The sequence below is a fragment of the Poromitra crassiceps genome (genome assembly GCF_964638095.1).
Source record: "Poromitra crassiceps genome assembly, chromosome: 5".
Classification (NCBI taxonomy): Eukaryota; Metazoa; Chordata; class Actinopteri; order Beryciformes; family Melamphaidae; genus Poromitra; species Poromitra crassiceps.
Genome location: NC_139642.1, coordinates 47,107,336 through 47,124,778, shown reverse-complemented (window position 1 = coordinate 47,124,778; position 17,443 = coordinate 47,107,336). Strand labels below are relative to the sequence as shown.

The 17,443-nt window shown below is 41.5% G+C and overlaps 2 protein-coding genes across 2 annotated transcripts; one reads left to right on the top strand and one right to left on the bottom strand.

Moving 5' to 3' along the window:
• Positions 1-6,977: 6,977 nt before the first annotated feature.
• thyn1 (thymocyte nuclear protein 1) lies at positions 6,978-9,707 on the top strand. The gene is made up of 8 exons (XM_083637209.1): positions 6,978-7,095; positions 7,412-7,470; positions 7,552-7,751; positions 7,834-7,902; positions 8,118-8,210; positions 8,321-8,416; positions 9,286-9,436; positions 9,583-9,707. Exons 2-8 carry the CDS (start codon positions 7,422-7,424, stop codon positions 9,627-9,629), a joined length of 705 nt encoding a protein of 234 aa, XP_083493335.1. The 5' UTR covers positions 6,978-7,095; positions 7,412-7,421; the 3' UTR covers positions 9,630-9,707.
• Positions 9,708-11,937: 2,230 nt separating this feature from the next.
• Positions 11,938-17,169, bottom strand: LOC310776223 (vacuolar protein sorting-associated protein 26B-like). Its single transcript, XM_083636418.1, has 6 exons — positions 16,460-17,169; positions 16,191-16,347; positions 14,896-15,060; positions 14,214-14,389; positions 13,929-14,071; positions 11,938-12,393 (listed from the first exon to the last, which is right to left on the bottom strand). The coding sequence occupies exons 1-6, from the start codon at positions 16,680-16,682 to the stop codon at positions 12,256-12,258; spliced, it is 1,002 nt and encodes a 333-aa protein (XP_083492544.1). The 5' UTR covers positions 16,683-17,169; the 3' UTR covers positions 11,938-12,255.
• Between the last annotated feature and the right edge of the window lie 274 nt (positions 17,170-17,443).

The window sequence follows — 17,443 nt, the reverse complement described above, 5'->3', positions numbered from 1 at the left end:
AGAGCCCGCCCTAGACCGGATGGCAGCGTTTCTAGCTCGTCAACTTTCACGTTAACTTGACAATTTGACCCAAGTTTCAGAATCCTCTTTCACCGTTTTGACCGGTGTGTCAGGCGGTGGTGGCGGAGATGCCATATTGCATAAACGTTTTGTTTTATGTAACGCTAGCTTTGTTTTGATCAGACGCTAGTTTAGGTAACATCACCGCGTCAAGCTAACGGCAACAAAGACGTTGTTAGGCGCATTGCCATCCGGTGTTAATTCTGGGTCCGGGGTTTACGCCCCCATGACAAAAAGCGGGGTGGAAGGTGCCCAGACTAGTGTGAAGCGAGCAGGAATTTCTGACTTCCGGTCAAGATATTTCAAAGTAAATGCTGTCATTCAAAATCGATAAAATACACAAATTGAAGTGATGTCACACAAATTTAATAAATACCCATGGCAAACTGCAGTCTAAATCAAATACATGTAAAATTCACTGTTTTCAACATTTGGAAAAACACGGTAACGCTTTAGAATACAGCCCGCAAATAAGCATGTAGTTAGAGTATAACAACGGGGTTTAGGGCTGTAGTTATAGTCTAACTACGGGGTTTAAGGAGTGAATTATAAGATCTGTACTTATAGTCTAACTACGGGGTTTAAGGAGTGTAGTTATAGTATAACAACGGGGTTTAAGGAGTGTAGTTATGGTATAACAACGGGGTTTAAGGAGTGTAGTTATAGTCTAACAACAGGGTTTAAGGAGTGGACTTAGAGTATAACAACGGGTTTAAGGAGTGTAGTTAGAGTATAACAACGGGGTTTAAGGAGTGTAGTTAGAGTATAACAACGGGGTTTAAGGAGTGAAAAAATACTTTAACTAGAGGGTAACAAGATCTGTACTTATAGTCTAACTACGGGGTCGTGGGCTGTATTATGAAGCAGGGGACAAATGTTTGTACTTATAGGCTAATTACGGGGTACCACACTGTACTTACAGGGTAACTACGGGGTTTAAGGAGTGTAGTTAGAGTATAACAACGGGGTTTAAGGAGTCTAGTTAGAGTATAACAACGGGGTTTAAGGAGTGTAGTTAGAGTATAACAACGGGGTTTAAGGAGTCTAGTTAGAGTATAACAACGGGGTTTAAGGAGTCTAGTTAGAGTATAACAACGGGGTTTAAGGAGTGTAGTTAGAGTATAACAACGGGGTTTAAGGAGTGTAGTTAGAGTATAACAACGGGGTTTAAGGAGTCTAGTTAGAGTATAACAACGGGGTTTAAGGAGTCTAGTTAGAGTATAACAACGGGGTTTAAGGAGTCTAGTTAGAGTATAACAACGGGGTTTAAGGAGTGTAGTTAGAGTATAACAACGGGGTTTAAGGAGTCTAGTTAGAGTATAACAAAGGGGTTTAAGGAGTCTAGTTAGAGTATAACAACGGTGTTTAAGGAGTGAAAAAATACTTTAACTAGAGGGTAACAAGATCTGTACTTATAGTCTAACTACGGGGTCGCGGGCTGTATTATGAAGCAGGGGACAAATGTTTGTACTTATAGGCTAATTACGGGGTACCACACTGTACTTACAGGGTAACTACGGGGTTTAAGGAGTGTAGTTAGAGTATAACAACGGGGTTTAAGGAGTCTAGTTAGAGTATAACAACGGGGTTTAAGGAGTGTAGTTAGAGTATAGATTCAAGATTCAAGTTTATTATTTGTCCCCGAAGGGCAATTTGTGTGCAGCAGACATAAAAAGCATAGTGAATACATGAAAAAACAGAACATGAACAAATTAAAACAAACATGGAGCATGGCAGCAGTTTTCCAGCAGAAAAAGGATCAAGTAAACACAGGATAAAATAAAATAAAAACAAAAATAAAAACACACCTCAAAGGATCTGTACGATGTACTTAAAAGTAGTAAAGACACGTACAATGTACTTAAAAGTAGTAAGAGACATGTGCATGAACTTAAAAGTAATAAGAGTCCAGGACTATTTGAGCTCACATAAATAGGTAGGTAAAAAATAAATAAAGATATATCTCGAATATAAAATATATAAAGAATATTTATAGCAGCAATACCTACCTAAGAAGAGAGACAAGGAGAGAGAGTGCATCATCTCCTCCGCCCAGCAGCGTTTAAGCTGCACGAGAGACAGAGAAAAGAGAGAGAGAGAGAGAGAGAGAGAGAGAGAGAGAGTGCACTATCTCCTCCTCTCAGCAGCATTTAAAGCTGTTATGGAAACAGGAACGAAGGACAGTTTATATCTGTTTCTCGTAGCCCTCGGAACCTTTAGCCGAAGGCCTGAAGGGAGCAGCACATACTCTGAACAGAGAGGATGAGTATCGTCCATGCGAATGGACATGGCCTTTTTAAGCACCTGTTTGTTAAAAATGTGGTCCAGGCTACTAAAATTTACTCCGGCTATTTTTGATGCCGCTATTTTTGATGCCGTATAACAACGGGGTTTAAGGAGTGTAGTTAGAGTATAACAACGGGGTTTAAGGAGTGTAGTTAGAGTATAACAACAGGGTTTAAGGAGTCTAGTTAGAGTATAACAACGGGGTTTAAGGAGTCTAGTTAGAGTATAACAACGGGGTTTAAGGAGTCTAGTTAGAGTATAACAACGGGGTTTAAGGAGTCTAGTTAGAGTATAACAATGGGGTTTAAGGAGTCTAGACTCCTTAAACCCCGTTGTTATACTCTAACTAGACTCCTAATGCAATACAATACAAGTCTTATACATATATACACTCACATTTGTGTGATGTTTACAAGTTATAATACATGATATATATCAGATATGTGTAATATAACACATTTGCATTTTGGGTGGGTTACAAGTTACATTGTACATACATTTGTGAGAATACAAAAATGGAGTTGGACTATTGATCCCCTGTTAAGTAATGGGTTCTTAAATGGAATTTGAAAGAGGACTTATATTGTTTGATTGACGTATGTGATGGGGGCAGCTGTTACAATGACTGATGGCACAATAGATGACTGTTTTTTTCAAGGCGTTTGATTTAGGGCGAGGTAACATGATTTTGGTCGTCAACAGGTTAACATGCTGTCTCTGTCTTTCTCTCTCCAGTGATCCTGTGAGCAGGAGACACTAATGTGTATCAGACACAGGTTAACATGCTGTGTCTCTCTTTCTCTCTCCAGTGATCCTGTGAGCAAAAGACACTGTTTTGCGCGTGTTCTGGTCAGCCATGTGAAATGGGACCTAACACGAACGATCCAGCCATGTTCAGAGAGCCTCAACACTAACGATCCAGCCGTGTTCAGAGTGACTCAACACTAACGATCCAGCCGTGTTCAGAGGGACTCAACACAACCGATCCAGCCGTGTTCAGAGTGACTCAACACTAATGATCCAGCCGTGTTCAGAGTGACCTGACACTAACGATTCAGCCGTGTTCATAGTGACCTGACACCAAGCTTTCAACCGTGTTCAGAGTGCCCTATCACTGAACGTTTCGCAAGTGTTCTGGTCAACCATGTGCAATTAGGGTGGGTCATACTCAGGTGCCAACATGAATCTGAAGGAAATCCTGACATGAGGGGTGTCTAAATTATGTATTTTTCTATGGAGAATTCAAATATGAGCTTAGTTTTTGGATAGGATAACTCCAACCTACATCATTTTGCATTTCTAAATTGCCAATTTTACCCATTCGAACCCCATTTTAAGATATTAAAATATATAAGGGAAACCATTTATATTGACAAAGCCAACTCAAATTTACATTTTTATTAGCAGGTGAACTGCATGTATATCACTGGATACAATTACAATGATCAATCTCCTGACTTCTTGAACTTTGCCAGGTTGCACAACTCCTGTTTCGACTCATTCTTGGACATCAGCCTCCTGCTGGTCTCCTGAACCCTGATTCCTCCATCCTTCTTTTCCTGTGAGAAGTACTTAGCAGAAGCCTCAGTTACCATTTTAACAACCCTCTCAATGCTTTGTGTGTGGCAAGGCCAGTTGAGCACCTCCATGGTGCTGTTGATGAAGTTCTTCAGCTCCGAGGTGCTTAGGAAGCAGGTTGTGGTGGCTCTGACACACCTTCTGACCAGCTAATCAAGTCACCAATGCTATAAGCATCATAATTGATCTCAGCTGTCCTTCTGGTCCTGACAGAGGGGTCCCCCAGCTGAGTGTCTGGGTCACCCTCTCCCCTGATGCTCAGGATTCTCTCCACCCCCTCTCTTCTGATCCTCAGACCACAGCAGTGTTTGGAGGATGGATTCACTGTGGACATACCAAGCAGATCTTCTCATAATCTGCATCACAAGGTCCAGCACCTCCTTCCTCTGGGACTTGGGCATTCCAGCAGGAATGCTGGTGTACTAAGGAATTGTGGTGTACTAATGTAACTCCCTCTTATCTCACCTCAGTACAGAGGGAAGAGCATTTGTATTTGAGGTGGTGTCCTAATGTAACTCCCTCTTATCTCACCTCAGTACAGAGGGAAGAGCGTTTGTATTTGAGGTGGTGTACTAATGTAACTCCCTCTTACCTCACCTCAGTACAGAGGGAAGAGCGTTTGTATTTGAGGTGGTGTACTAATGTAACTCCCTCTTATCTCACCTCAGTACAGAGGAAAGAGCGTTTGTATTTGAGGTGGTGTCCTAATGTAACTCCCTCTTATCTCACCTCAGTACAGAGGAAAGAGCATTTGTATTTGAGGTGGTGTACTAATGTAACTCCCTCTTATCTCACCTCAGTACAGAGGGAAGAGTGTTTGTATTTGAGGTGGTGTACTAATGTAACTCCCTCTTATCTCACCTCAGTACAGAGGAAAGAGCGTTTGTATTTGAGGTGGTGTACTAATGTAACTCCCTCTTATCTCACCTCAGTACAGAGGAAAGCGCGTTTGTATTTGAGGTGGTGTCCTAATGTAACTCCCTCTTATCTCACCTCAGTACAGAGGAAAGAGCGTTTGTATTTGAGGTGGTGTACTAATGTAACTCCCTCTTATCTCACCTCAGTACAGAGGGAAGAGCATTTGTATTTTTCTTCCAGTGATCCTGTGAGCAGGAAACACTAAGGTGTATCAGACACAGGTTAACATTACATCTCTCTCTTTCTCTTCCAGTGATCCTGTGAGCAGGAGACACTAAGGTGTATCAGAGACAGGATAACATGATGTGTCTCTCTTTCTCTTCCAGTGATCCTGTGAACAGGAAACACTAAGGTGTATCAGACACAGGTTAACATTACATATCTCTCTTTCTCTTATTTATTTATGTATTTATTTATTTAAAAAGCATGCCCATTAGCTGATGCCTGTGGCACCAGCTAATCTTCCTGGGGTCCAAATACAATACAATAATGCAATACAATACAAGTCTTATACATATAGGCTATACAATCACATTTGTGTGATGTTTAAAAGTTATAATACATGATATATATCAGATATGTGTAATATAACACATTTGCCTTTTGGGTGGGTTACAAGTTACATTGTACATACATTTGTGAGAATACAAAAATGGAGTTGCTCGTGACCAGCTGGACTATTGATCACCTGTTAAGTAATGAGTTCTTAAATGGAATTTGAAAGAGGACTTATATTGTTTGATTGACGTATGTGATGGGGGCAGCTGTTCCAATGACTGATGGCACGATAGATGACTCCTCTCCTTGACACTTTCAGCGCTTCTCCCACAGATTCCAACTCATCCGGCTGACACGCTCCTGTGCACTCCTGCATGATCTCTTCAATGGATTTTGGGAAATTTCAAAATTGCAGTCATTTAAAATTTAGTCATTAAAAGTAAAATTTAAAATTTAAATGTATTAAATGTATTAAAATTAGTAGAATTTAGTTATTCAAAATTTAATTTTTTGGGGAAATTTTGTACATTTTAAAGTAAAATGCATGAATCTGATGCACTCTGAGAGCAAAAGGAAGAGGCTAATCTTCACATTAATATCCTCTTCACTGTACTGTGGCTTTACAATGATGAAAAAATAATTGACATTACATTTCCAATACAAAACAGCAGAGGGTGCCGCAGCACCACAAGCACCCCCACTTCCCACGCCCCTGGTCACCACTTGCCCACAGGCATCCAATGAGACTAAATCATCAGACTTAATCTTCTTGGAAACACATTTTATTTTGTCCTGATTGGTCTTAGATTTGTGTCATAGTTCTGTGGAGCCAAACATGAACCCGACAAATTTTTTTTTTTTTTTTTTTTTTTGGAGGGCCCCTTCACCCTGAGGGCCCCGGCGCTAGCCTAGGTAAACCCAGCCACCACGTGACCTGCTCTCTCAGTTCCCAGTCACTAGTGACTGAGAACAGGTCTGAGAGCAGGTCACGTGGGGGATGGGTTTACCCAGGCTACCCCGGCGCGCCTATGTCCGGGGGCTGCGGCTGATCACAGGCTACTTTTGGGACTTGGCATGATTTTTCAACACTGTGATCTCAGCCTGCGTTGCAACAACAACAAAACACCCTGCAACAGCTTTGAGCCAGCCAGTGAAGTGGCGTGCCGTCCATTAGGCGAACTAGGCAAATGCTAGGGGCGCTTCAGCCGTTAGGGGCGCCAGAGAGGGTAATTTTTTTTTTTTTTTTTTTTTTTTTTTTTTTACAAATACTTTTTCATGATAATAGGCCTACTATTATTTTACAATAGTAGACAAAAAATAAGCACAACAACGTCTTAAGCCAGCAAAAATCTTGCCTAGGGCACCAACTTGGTCAGGCACGCCACTGCAGTGAATAAAGCGTTGCTTTCCCATTCAGTCAGGGTACATTTGTTTTCTGTGCTTACTTTGTATAAACAGATAGAGTGATATACATAGGATTCGACTGAGTGTCACAAAATGATGAAATTATCGTACATTTGGGGGATTTGGGGATTATTGATCGTACAGAGGTCGAAATTATCGTACAAATACGATAATTATCGTACGTCTGGCAACGCTGCGTAAACGTCTTGTAGGGTAGACGATGACGTCATACCCGGAAGAGTCATAGCGGGGCTCTGTTGATGTCACGTGTGTGGATCCCCCCCCCTACTAAACTGCGCGGGTTGTGGTAGGCTGTTTATTCACAGACGAGTGACAGCCAGCGCCTCTCAGGTACGAGTTATAATCGTTTCGTTTATAGAAGTTAGCATACTTACTAACGTTAGCTGCAGCATTAGAATCTGTTAAACTGTAAAGTTAACCCACAATGCGTTGTTCAGGCTTTGGCAGTATTAGTGCCATGCCCATGTCCCACATGTTGTTGTTGCCTTTCTCATAAGCTGCTGTTTCCAAAGCTCCATTGTTTAAAAACTCATAATAATTTGGAGGGTGTACAGCCTACATCATCACCCTGATGTTGCACAATCTCATTTCACATTTTGTAATTTCTTTTACATGGGTGATGCTGAATGTTCACAACTCTTTGTAGACTGTGAGAGATGGCACCAAAGAAAAGGACCAGGACTACTACAAGAGCACCTAAATCAGGTGATGAAACAGCATAAAACAGGTTGACAGATACTTTTCTGTGTCCGCGATACAACTAAATGATGATTATTGCCTTGACAGAAAAAGATGACAGTGATATGGTGTCTGCTGCGGAGCCTGCTGCTCAAACGGTTAGGGGGAAGAGAAAAGCTTCATCTTCTGATGCGACTGGAGCACAGGAGAAGACCAAAGGAGAAGCATCAGATGGTCGCCCGCAGTACTGTCACTGGCTGATGAAGTCTGAGCCCGAGAGCCGCTTGGAGAATGGAATCGATGTGAAGGTATTAACAGTGTAGAGACGCCTCATCAACATCTGATGACTTTTTGAACAATCTTGCAGTTAATGTCTCTGGTTCATTCTAGTTTGGGATTGAGGATCTGAAGGCTCTGCCCAATCAGACTGGATGCTGGGATGGTGTCCGCAATTATCAGGTAGCCTGAAGATGCTGACCTGAAATGAGCAACAACAGAACAAAAACACAATCACAATAGCCTGAAGGCTGTTTTTCTTTTCTATTCTCTCCTGCCTCATGCAAATTATGCCCCAGGGAACTGCCTTCAGCAAGAGAAAAATGACACAAACAATATGTTTTGTACACGTTCCCTGGGAAAATGCATGTCTTCTAAATTGTGATTATCCAATGCAGGCTCGCAACTTCATGAGGGAGATGAAAGAAGAGCAGCTGGCGTTCTTCTACCACAGCAACTGCAAGGACCCGGGGATAGCAGGTGTCATGAGAGTGAGCCACTGTCATTCCCAGCTGGTAGTATCCTATCAAGATGCATGGTATCCCAGCTGGTAGTATCCTATCAATATGCATGGTATTTCAGCTGTATTTCCCTTTTCTAGATTGTGAAGGAAGCATATGTGGACCACACTCAGTTTGACAAAAAAGATGTCCATTTTGATGCATCCAGCAAACCAGATAACCCCAAATGGAGCATGGTAAAATAATTCAGGATATTTCTCAAGCAGGCATTTTATATACATTATTAATACTCTCTGTAATAGTACATACATTCACTGAGCACTTTATTTGGAAAACCATACTAATAGTGGGTATCAGCTTTCAGCTCAATGTCAACCGGCTACCAAAGTGCCATCCGCCTCAAAGGTTTGACGTGTTGTGCATTCTGAGATGCTTTTCTGCTCACCACAGCTGTAAAGAGGTCATCTCATCAGTTACTGTCACCTTTCTGTCAGCTCCAACCAGTCTGACCATTCTCCTCTGACCTCTCTCACCAACAAGGCGTTTCTGTCAGCAGAACTGCCGCTCACCGGCTGTTTTTGTTTGTTTGTTTTTCGCACTATTCTGTGTAAACTCTATAAACTGTCGTGTACGAAAATCCCAAGAGATCAGCAGTTTCAGAAAGACTCATAGCAGCCCGTCTGGCACCAACGCCATGCCACGGTCAAAAAAGTCATTGAGATCACATTTTTCTCTATTCTGATGTTAGATGTGAACATTGACGCTGCTGACCTGTATCTGCATGATCTTATGCATTCATTGCACTGCTGCCACATGATTGGCTGATTGGATAACTTCATAAATAAGAAGGTGTACAGGTGTTCCTAATAAAGTGCTCGGTGAGTGTACTTGTCCTGTTTCCAGATATACTTTAGGTCATTGCTGGAAAATTGAGTGGTCAAATAATTAAAAATACAAAAATTATATCCAGCTTTTCATTATTATTATTATACAGTATACCTACTTTTTCAACCCCCCATATTTTCTTATTCAGTGTGTTTACAGTTGTTGATAGAAATCCAGATGATGGGGGCTGAACTGGATTTCGTAACTTGTCCTTACTCAGGTTGATGTCCAGTATCAGAAGATGATGAAGCGTTTTGTTCCTCTGTCTGAGCTGAAGAAATACCACCTGCAGCACAAGACCAAAGGAGGGCCACTGAAGGACATGGCACTCTTCACAAGGGCCCGTCTGTCTGTCCAGCCTCTCACCACTGGTACGTACATAGCATGTGGAGTTCAGAACATTTCTGCACTGCTACTGAGGTTTACCCAAACTAATATTTGTCTATTTTGTAATGGTCTCACTCAGTAAATAGCAGTAGGCTAATTGAGTCACACTCATTCTGCATTTTCCCCCCAGAGGAGTTTGACTTTGTCCTGAGTCTGGAGAACAAAGATCCGCTGTGAAGATGTGATGAAATGATGAAGCATAAACCTACTGTACCATCAACCCACTGCTTATGTGAAATGCTTGTACTGTTTTGTTTTTCTTGTGAGAGTATTATTAAAAGTAATTTTGTCAAACTATGACCCATTTCCTTATTTACCTACGATCATTTTGGCCATGTTAGAATATCCACTATCTGACCAGTAACCGTTAGAGAGCCAGCTTTGTTTTCAAAGGACACTTACATCAACCACTGCATACACAAAATACCCTGGGGGCAACACCTGACAATATATGATTATCAACCCGTTGCCTCCAGAACAGCTTCAATCCTCTTTGATTGCTGCCATGCACGTAACAGAACTGTGTAGAGCAGAGGTTTCCCAGTGGGAGGCGGGCCTCCCCAGGGGGGTTCCACACCGCTTCAAGGGAAGCTCAGTTAATACTGTATAGAAGTGAAAAATAAAACCTACATTAGTTGTGTCTTGCGTGTGATTTGGTTCAAAAGATAATTCAGAGATACAGCCGTTTTGTGGAATTTTAGTTTTTCCCACTTTGCCAGAGTCAGAAACAAATGTCTTCAGACATGTAGGCTATTTTGGTATAGTCTGAAGTACAGTATGTCAAACAGCAATATCAGGCTACCTTGGCTCAATTGTTGAGTGTATGGGATCAAATGTCCGTGGGGGGTGGGGGGCACCTTTTTCCCAAGCTTTGTCTGAGGAGAGGCTGCCAGACTGAAACCCCCTGGTGGCTGGTGTAGAGATATTACACCATTCTTCAAAAAGGAAAGCCTCCCGTTCTTTACAGGATGAAGGAGGTGAAACTCTACTTCACATATCGTGCTCCAACTTCCCACAAATGTTAAATGTTTTTGATCTGATGATTGGGGAGGCCAAATGTGTTTGACTTCATCCTGGCCTGAAACCTTGAATTTGTTCAACAGTGTGTATGAGGGTGTTATCTGGGAATATGGGTTCATCATAAGAGAACAGTGTTTTGTACTGTATATGACCATGCATAGCAGTAATCAGATCGAATGGCTCCTATGGCTGTCTATACATTATAGATCCACTATGTAAGATTTGACAGGTCAAATGCAAAAAAAAAAAAAAAAAAATCCCCGTTTCCAAACATGTCGATATAGGAAAAATGGTGAAAGAGTCAAGACCATTCATAATATCATATTTCTTGTATCTCTGTGTTGGTCTTCGAGCCTGTAGATTTGTGATGTTTATCAGCTATCATGTTCCCTGTAGTCGTGACCACTTTTTGCCGCAAATTCAATTTGTTTATGTTTAGCCTACTGCATGTTGCAATACTGGTCCCCTTGCCACATTAATTTTTTTTTGCAATTCAGAATCAAAAGACAACTATTTGGCATCTTTGGAACTTAGTAGCCTTATATACAGCTTTGAAAACTCATACAATTACGGTGATTAGCTGCCACACCTCTTCGAAAGCTGGCACAGTGTTAAGTAGCAATCGACTCAACATGACCTGTGTAGCCATTTGTAAACATGATTTGGTCATTTCAATACAAAAGCCTTCCCACTCTATTTGAATATATCATGTCTGATATGCACACATTCACTCAGTTCTGCAGCCAAATACAACCGGGTCGTTACATTTGGCATCAATTTATTTGAGTTTTGGGGACAAGGAAAAATGGATTAGTAATTTTGTAAAAGATAGATAGTTCTACTGTACTCTTTTCTGGTTAAAAGACTAAAATTATGTTAGAGGCAGGAGGACTTAATTTGCTAGATACACTTAGGCACAACTTTCAAGTCTCTAACAATGAAGAAGATACAGAAGACTTCATACTATCAGACCTTAAATACAAGCACTTCAAGACACCCTCCCCTAACACCACTGGAATGCTGAGGTAAAGCATATTGTATGAATATGACGGTCATTTTGTGGCACTGTGTACTGTACTGCATAATCAACGTACACAAGCTTGAACAGGGCACAGGATAACAGGTTTTTATAGCTGCTCTTATTTACAGAGAATTTCTGGGATAATACTTCAGCCCTATTTCCCATTCCAGTTTCCAATTCCACCATTTCTTTTGTGCAAACACACAAATACAAAGAGAAAACAAACTAATAATGTATTCAGCAAGATATAGCAGTGCAAAGTTATTTCAGATTTCTTGACCTTACAACAATGTTAGGAATGCATGATTAAATGTGGAATGTTGGAAAAATCCATTACATTTCCTTGAAACTTGACAATCCACTTTCATAATCAAGAGTTAGATTAAAATTAATTTACCCCCAAAAGCGTTAGAATGTGTCTCGAGACAAACAAAAGGACGATCACTTAAAAGTGAAATTAGAGAATTTCTTGGGAAAGGGTTTTTTTTTTTACACAGGAGGAGGTGATTAGTTTGATGATTCTCATAAAAAAATAAGTGTTAACGATGAAGGACAAGACCAGCAGCCCGCAGCCACCTGGAACGGCTCATGCAAACTGCTCTTTTTCTTTTCTTTGTGTAGTTGTTGTTCACATGTATGTCGGTCTCCCTTCTTCCTCCCTTTTTCAGCAGGAAGGCCGCATCATCTGACGACGTGGGTTCAACGGGTGTCCCCTGCCTCTCCTGCCGCAGACATCGATGCAGCCTTGGGAGAGGAGAGCTTCTAGCCGCTCTCCTCCTTGGCGGCCTGTTCCAGTGCGCTCTCCGAGGCGGCCGAGCCCTCGAACCTCTGGGCGCCGATGATGGCCTGGTGGGACATGCTCTTCCTCACCACGTCTCCTTTCCTCCACAGTGTGATTTCCTTTAAGATAAGACATGGGAAGATGAGCAGTGAAGCGTCATGAGCGTCGTGAAAAGAGTCAACATTTCAGGCATTACTAGCTGAGTCGGGGTCCATTCATTATTGGAACTGAATGCAAGGTCAATTCCAGATGGATTCCTGCAGTTAGAATTGTTACCCAGCTCTAGAGCTGCCTTCGCATGGTAAGAGTCCTGCTCTTCTCTCACTGCGAGGTAGAACGAAAGCAGAAGTAGCTGTTGCTAGACGACATTGGTTGTGCTCATGGAAGGTCAGCAGTAACTATAGGTCAAAGTTGAAATTATTTTAACTTTGTGCACTGCAAGGGTTGCACTGCAGCATAGTTGGGCGGCACCAGTCTCCCCATAGGAAAAAAATAGCACAGCGGGCGCAGAGCGGTTTTACTTGAAGGATAAGCTCACCCAAAATTTAAAAATCCAATCATAATCTACTCACCCCCAATGGCGATGGAAGGACGGGTTTAGTTTCAAATGTAAAAAAAAAAAGCCTCCATACTGCTCAAATGGCATAATACAAGTCTCCACAAGCCCTGAGATGCCATGTTGACTTGAAAAGACATCATTTACACCCTGGTTTTAGCTGAAATCTTCACAGTATACAGGCTACACTAACTGCACCTGACATGCATGGCCCACATGGCTACAGTGGATATTTCAGCTAAAAGTCAATTTGGCATCTCAGGGCTTGTGGAGACTTGGATTAAGCCTGTTGAGCAGCATGGAGGCATTTTATCGTGTGTCCCCCGCCCCCGCTTGTTGTTTTCTACATTTTAAGGTTGGACCTCATCCAGTTCAATTGTTTAGGAGAATTCTGCAAGGTTTTCAAAGTGGGAGGTGGACCTCCCCAGGGGGGAGCCAGGGGCTCCAAGCAGTTTCAGGGGAGGCTCAGTGAATGGAAGTGGGGGGGGGGGACCCATTACAATGGTTATTAAAATGAGATCTCATAGAATAGCCTATGTGTGTGATTTGGTTAAAGAGATAGTTCAGAAAGAGATACAGTAGTTTTGGGGAATTGGACAATTTTTTCCCACTTCCCCAGAGTCAGAACAAATAAATGCCTTCAGACAGACCTTTTTATGTATTTGGGTGTAGTCTGAAGTATGTCAAATACTGTAGCAATATCTTGGCTCAATTGTTGAGTGTCTATGCTGGGATCAAATAATAATCATGATCCCATAGGCATCCAGGAATTGAGGGAGGGGGGCTCCTTTTTCCAAGTTTTGTCTGGGGGGAGGCCCACAGTCTCAGACTTTGAAAACCCTTGCTTTACGGAAACCGATTTGGAACTTAAATTGGAATTCCATTAAATTCCACTTCTAAGTTACTGTAGGTTGTTTTGACTTGGAACATTCGAATGCAAACATTGACATTAAAAACAAATCAAATACATTCAATCGTAATGTATGACAATTACACGTTATGCTTCAAATACCACCTGAAAGATCCCTTTAAGGTACACACCCCCTTGCCGTCACCTTACATGTCCTCCAAACAAGCTAGTCTGTGTCCCGCCAGTACCTGCTGTTTGAAGTAGCGTCTCTCCTCCTCGTCGATCAGCACCAGGTTCAGGTAGTAGCGCACAGAGAACTTCTTATTGATGTCTCGCATGGTGGGGGTCATATCATAGCCAGCCAGAAATAGCCGGATTGGAATTGACTCTCCTAGAAATATACACCAGAACAGACTGCATGAAAAGTCATTCTATCTTTATATAACGGTAAATGACTAAATATCAAAATTGCTGCCTGAAATGACTGAATCAATGCTTACATATTTTAAGATCTACTAAGTTATATAATTTACCCCTGACTGGAGCCCCGTCCATGATCTCATACTTGGCGATCGTGTCGTTTTCATGGTACACACTGGGGCCGGTGCCCGTCGTCTCACGTTTGATGATGTCGATCTCCATGTGTTTAATCTTAATTCTCACCAGCAAGAAGTAGATTTTTCCCACAATTACATCTTTCAGGTGGTACCTGTTAAGAGGACAGACTGGGTTACAACTGGAAAGCTTAGAATGAGAACGCCATTATAAACTATAGAAGCCCCCTGAGGGCATATATTAATTCACATTTTATTTTTACACAGTAAAAAAAAAAGTGGAAGCAAATCTTATTTTTCTCAAGATAAAATAATTGCTCTATGCCCATTAATTTATCTCAAGATAATGAGCAAATTTGGTCATTATCTTGGGAAAATAAGATATGTCATCTCTAAATAATAACAAAAACAACTCTATATCCTGAGAGAACAAAGAAAACAATCACACGTTATAATGGGAAATGCAATCTCCACACAGAAAGGCCCTTTTGACTACCCCACCTGGGCCGTGGGCACTGAGGACATGGGAATGGGGACACACCCTCAGCACCCACAGGCGGGAATTGAACCCAGGACCTTCTTGCTGTGAGGCGACAGTGATACCACTGCGCCACCGTACCCCCCAATGTGGGTGGAAAATTAATGTTTCCTGAAGTCGTACTTGGATTTGTTGTACTCAAACTCGATGTGGAGACAGTCCTCAATACCAACTTCCATTTTAATAGATGAGTTGAGTTCGGGGTAAGTGCTCAACGTGTGAACCACGATATCCATCTCTTTACTGATGTCATTCAGCCTCCTGCTGACCGTGGCACGTAGAAAGTATCTGCAAACAGAACAAACAGATTGAGCAAATCAAATCAAGATTACTATTAAGTAGTCCTTACTATGTATATAGGCTACATGTACAGTTAGGTCCATATATATTTGGACATTGGACACAATCATCATTTTGGCCCTGTACACCACCACAATGGACTTGAAATGAAACAATCAAGATGTGCTTTAACTGCAGACTTCCAGCTTTAATTTGGGGGTATTTACATCCAAATCAGGTGAACGGTGTAGGAATTACATTACATTTTAAGGGACCAAAATAGTTGGACAAACTAACAAACATCCAATGAGTTCTGAAGCATTTGGTTGAATATGAGCAGATAATATTGCCAGAAACACTTCAGAATTCATCCTGCTGCTGTTGTCAGTAGTCACATCATCAATAAATGCAAGGGAATCAGTTCTATGAACAGCCATACAGTACATGACCATGTGTGGACATATACGACTGTCAGTTCAATTTGCATTGACAGCCATACATGCCCACGCGTGGGCATGTATAGGGGTCAATGGAATTGGTTCCCTTGTATTTATTGATGATGCAACTGCTGACAACAGCAGCAGAAGATTGTGTCCATTGTCCAAATACGTATGGACCTAACTGTATTTTAAGTAGTCGTCTTTCCTATGTATATAGGCTATGTGTGAAAATGTGTGGGATTAGTAGGGCTGGCCGATAATTCAATATATTATCGCTTACCATCGATGATACTTAGATATTATTTGTCCAAATTTTAATAACGTACACATTTCATTTAAAAAGTCTGACAAAATCAAGTAGAACATTTTAAGGAATAAATGTGAAAATTTCAGTTTTAGTTTGACATCACACTGAGCAATACCAAGCAGTTTTGGAATGATCAATTTGAACATGTAATTTTTTCCCCATACGTGAACCACGTGATTATGTTTATCATGATATTGTTAACCATTTCGCCCAGCCCTAATGTTAGTATAAAATGAATGTGACTTAAACAGTAAAAATGGATTAGTCTCGCTGTGGCGCAGTGTAAAAACATGACAGGAAGCTCAATGGTAAACCCAAGTTAAAGAGTGACAAATTAAGTCACATTGGCAGTGTAAAGGAGAGCAAATGCTCAAGCTTCATGTGGCCTTCACCTGAGCTTGACATTCTGGCCTGTGTAAGACTCATAAGGTTTCTCCACATGAGTGAACTCAAAGTCAAAGGTCTGTGACTGAGTGATCTCGCCAGGTCTTGCCAGGTCTTTCACCAGGGAGACAAACTCATGGTGGTTCCCTCTGTCATAGTACAGCTCTAGAAGAAAGGAGGAAGTGTTAACAGACTACTTCCATGTCAAGCCTTCTGGTGCATATCATTTCTGACTTGTATGAAAACATTTTGGTTTTTTGTACAGTCTGTCACCCACCTATCTGGCCGACAAACTCAATTTTGATCCCTTGGTGTTCCAGTCTCTTCCCAGGGTTCTTGAGTGTGACATTCACCTTTCCACTAACTGTCTCGCCGTCGTAGAAAAGGAAGTATTTGTCTTTCTTCCCATCCTCAGTCTTGTGTTCAACCTTCTTCCTCGTTTCGGCATCGTTCAGAACTACGTCAATTTCTGCACTTTGCCCAAAGCTGAAGAAACTCATTGTATTTCTGCGCTATGTAAACTTTAACGTTACCTCGCTCGACAGTCGTACTCTCTCTGGCTTATCGGCAGAGTAATCCGCGACCCTGTTGATGTTTTATACACAGAATATAAAAAACACTGCAGGCCTAACACGGTATGCGACCTCAGTTCCCACTCGGAGCAGATAGCGTTATATTCTTAGCGTTACACATGAAAACTCGACGATATTTTACAGAAATGTCTAAGGATATGCTACATGTCCATACTCATTTCCATGAAGAAAATGGCAATAAGGTAACGTTTACGTTGGTAAGAAAAAGCACAGCCCTTTTACTGTGATATATCCATCACCAGCAGCAGTTTGTTTTCCTCTGTCGAATTCAACAATATCTATATTGGCTCCAAGTGTAGCTTGTTGCACCGAGTATTAAATACATTAACGTTACATCTTTTCTAAAAAGAGCGAATGTTGAATGTTGTCAAACGATCAGGAAGTACGCCACCTGCATTAGCCGAACTGCTTCCGGGTGATGTTTTTCCAAAATAAAAACGATTTCAAAATAAAAGCTCAATCGAGTTGCTATTTTTTTCCTCCTCACCCATCTATCTAGGGCAGAGGTTCTCAAATGTTTTTCAGCCAAGGACCCCTTACAAGATAGAAAATATACCGGGGACCCCCTCATTCTGATTTGTGATTTTGGGCTAAGCTTAATTGTTTCCACGGTAACGTGCTTGACTTTTAATTTGATAGGTTTGTTATTAGAATGTAATCCATGAACT

Coding starts and splice junctions, on each gene's coding strand:
- LOC310776223 (XM_083636418.1), bottom strand. CDS start 16,682: ATGAGTTTCTTCAGCTTTGGGCAAAGTGCAGAAATTGACGTAGTTCTG. Junction 16,348..16,459: donor TGAGTTTGTCGGCCAGATAG/GTGGGTGACAGA, acceptor CCTTTCTTCTAG/AGCTGTACTATGACAGAGGG. Junction 14,072..14,213: donor GGACGGGGCTCCAGTCAGGG/GTAAATTATATA, acceptor GTATATTTCTAG/GAGAGTCAATTCCAATCCGG.
- thyn1 (XM_083637209.1), top strand. CDS start 7,422: ATGGCACCAAAGAAAAGGACCAGGACTACTACAAGAGCACCTAAATCA. Junction 7,471..7,551: donor TACAAGAGCACCTAAATCAG/GTGATGAAACAG, acceptor TTGCCTTGACAG/AAAAAGATGACAGTGATATG. Junction 8,211..8,320: donor GGATAGCAGGTGTCATGAGA/GTGAGCCACTGT, acceptor TCCCTTTTCTAG/ATTGTGAAGGAAGCATATGT.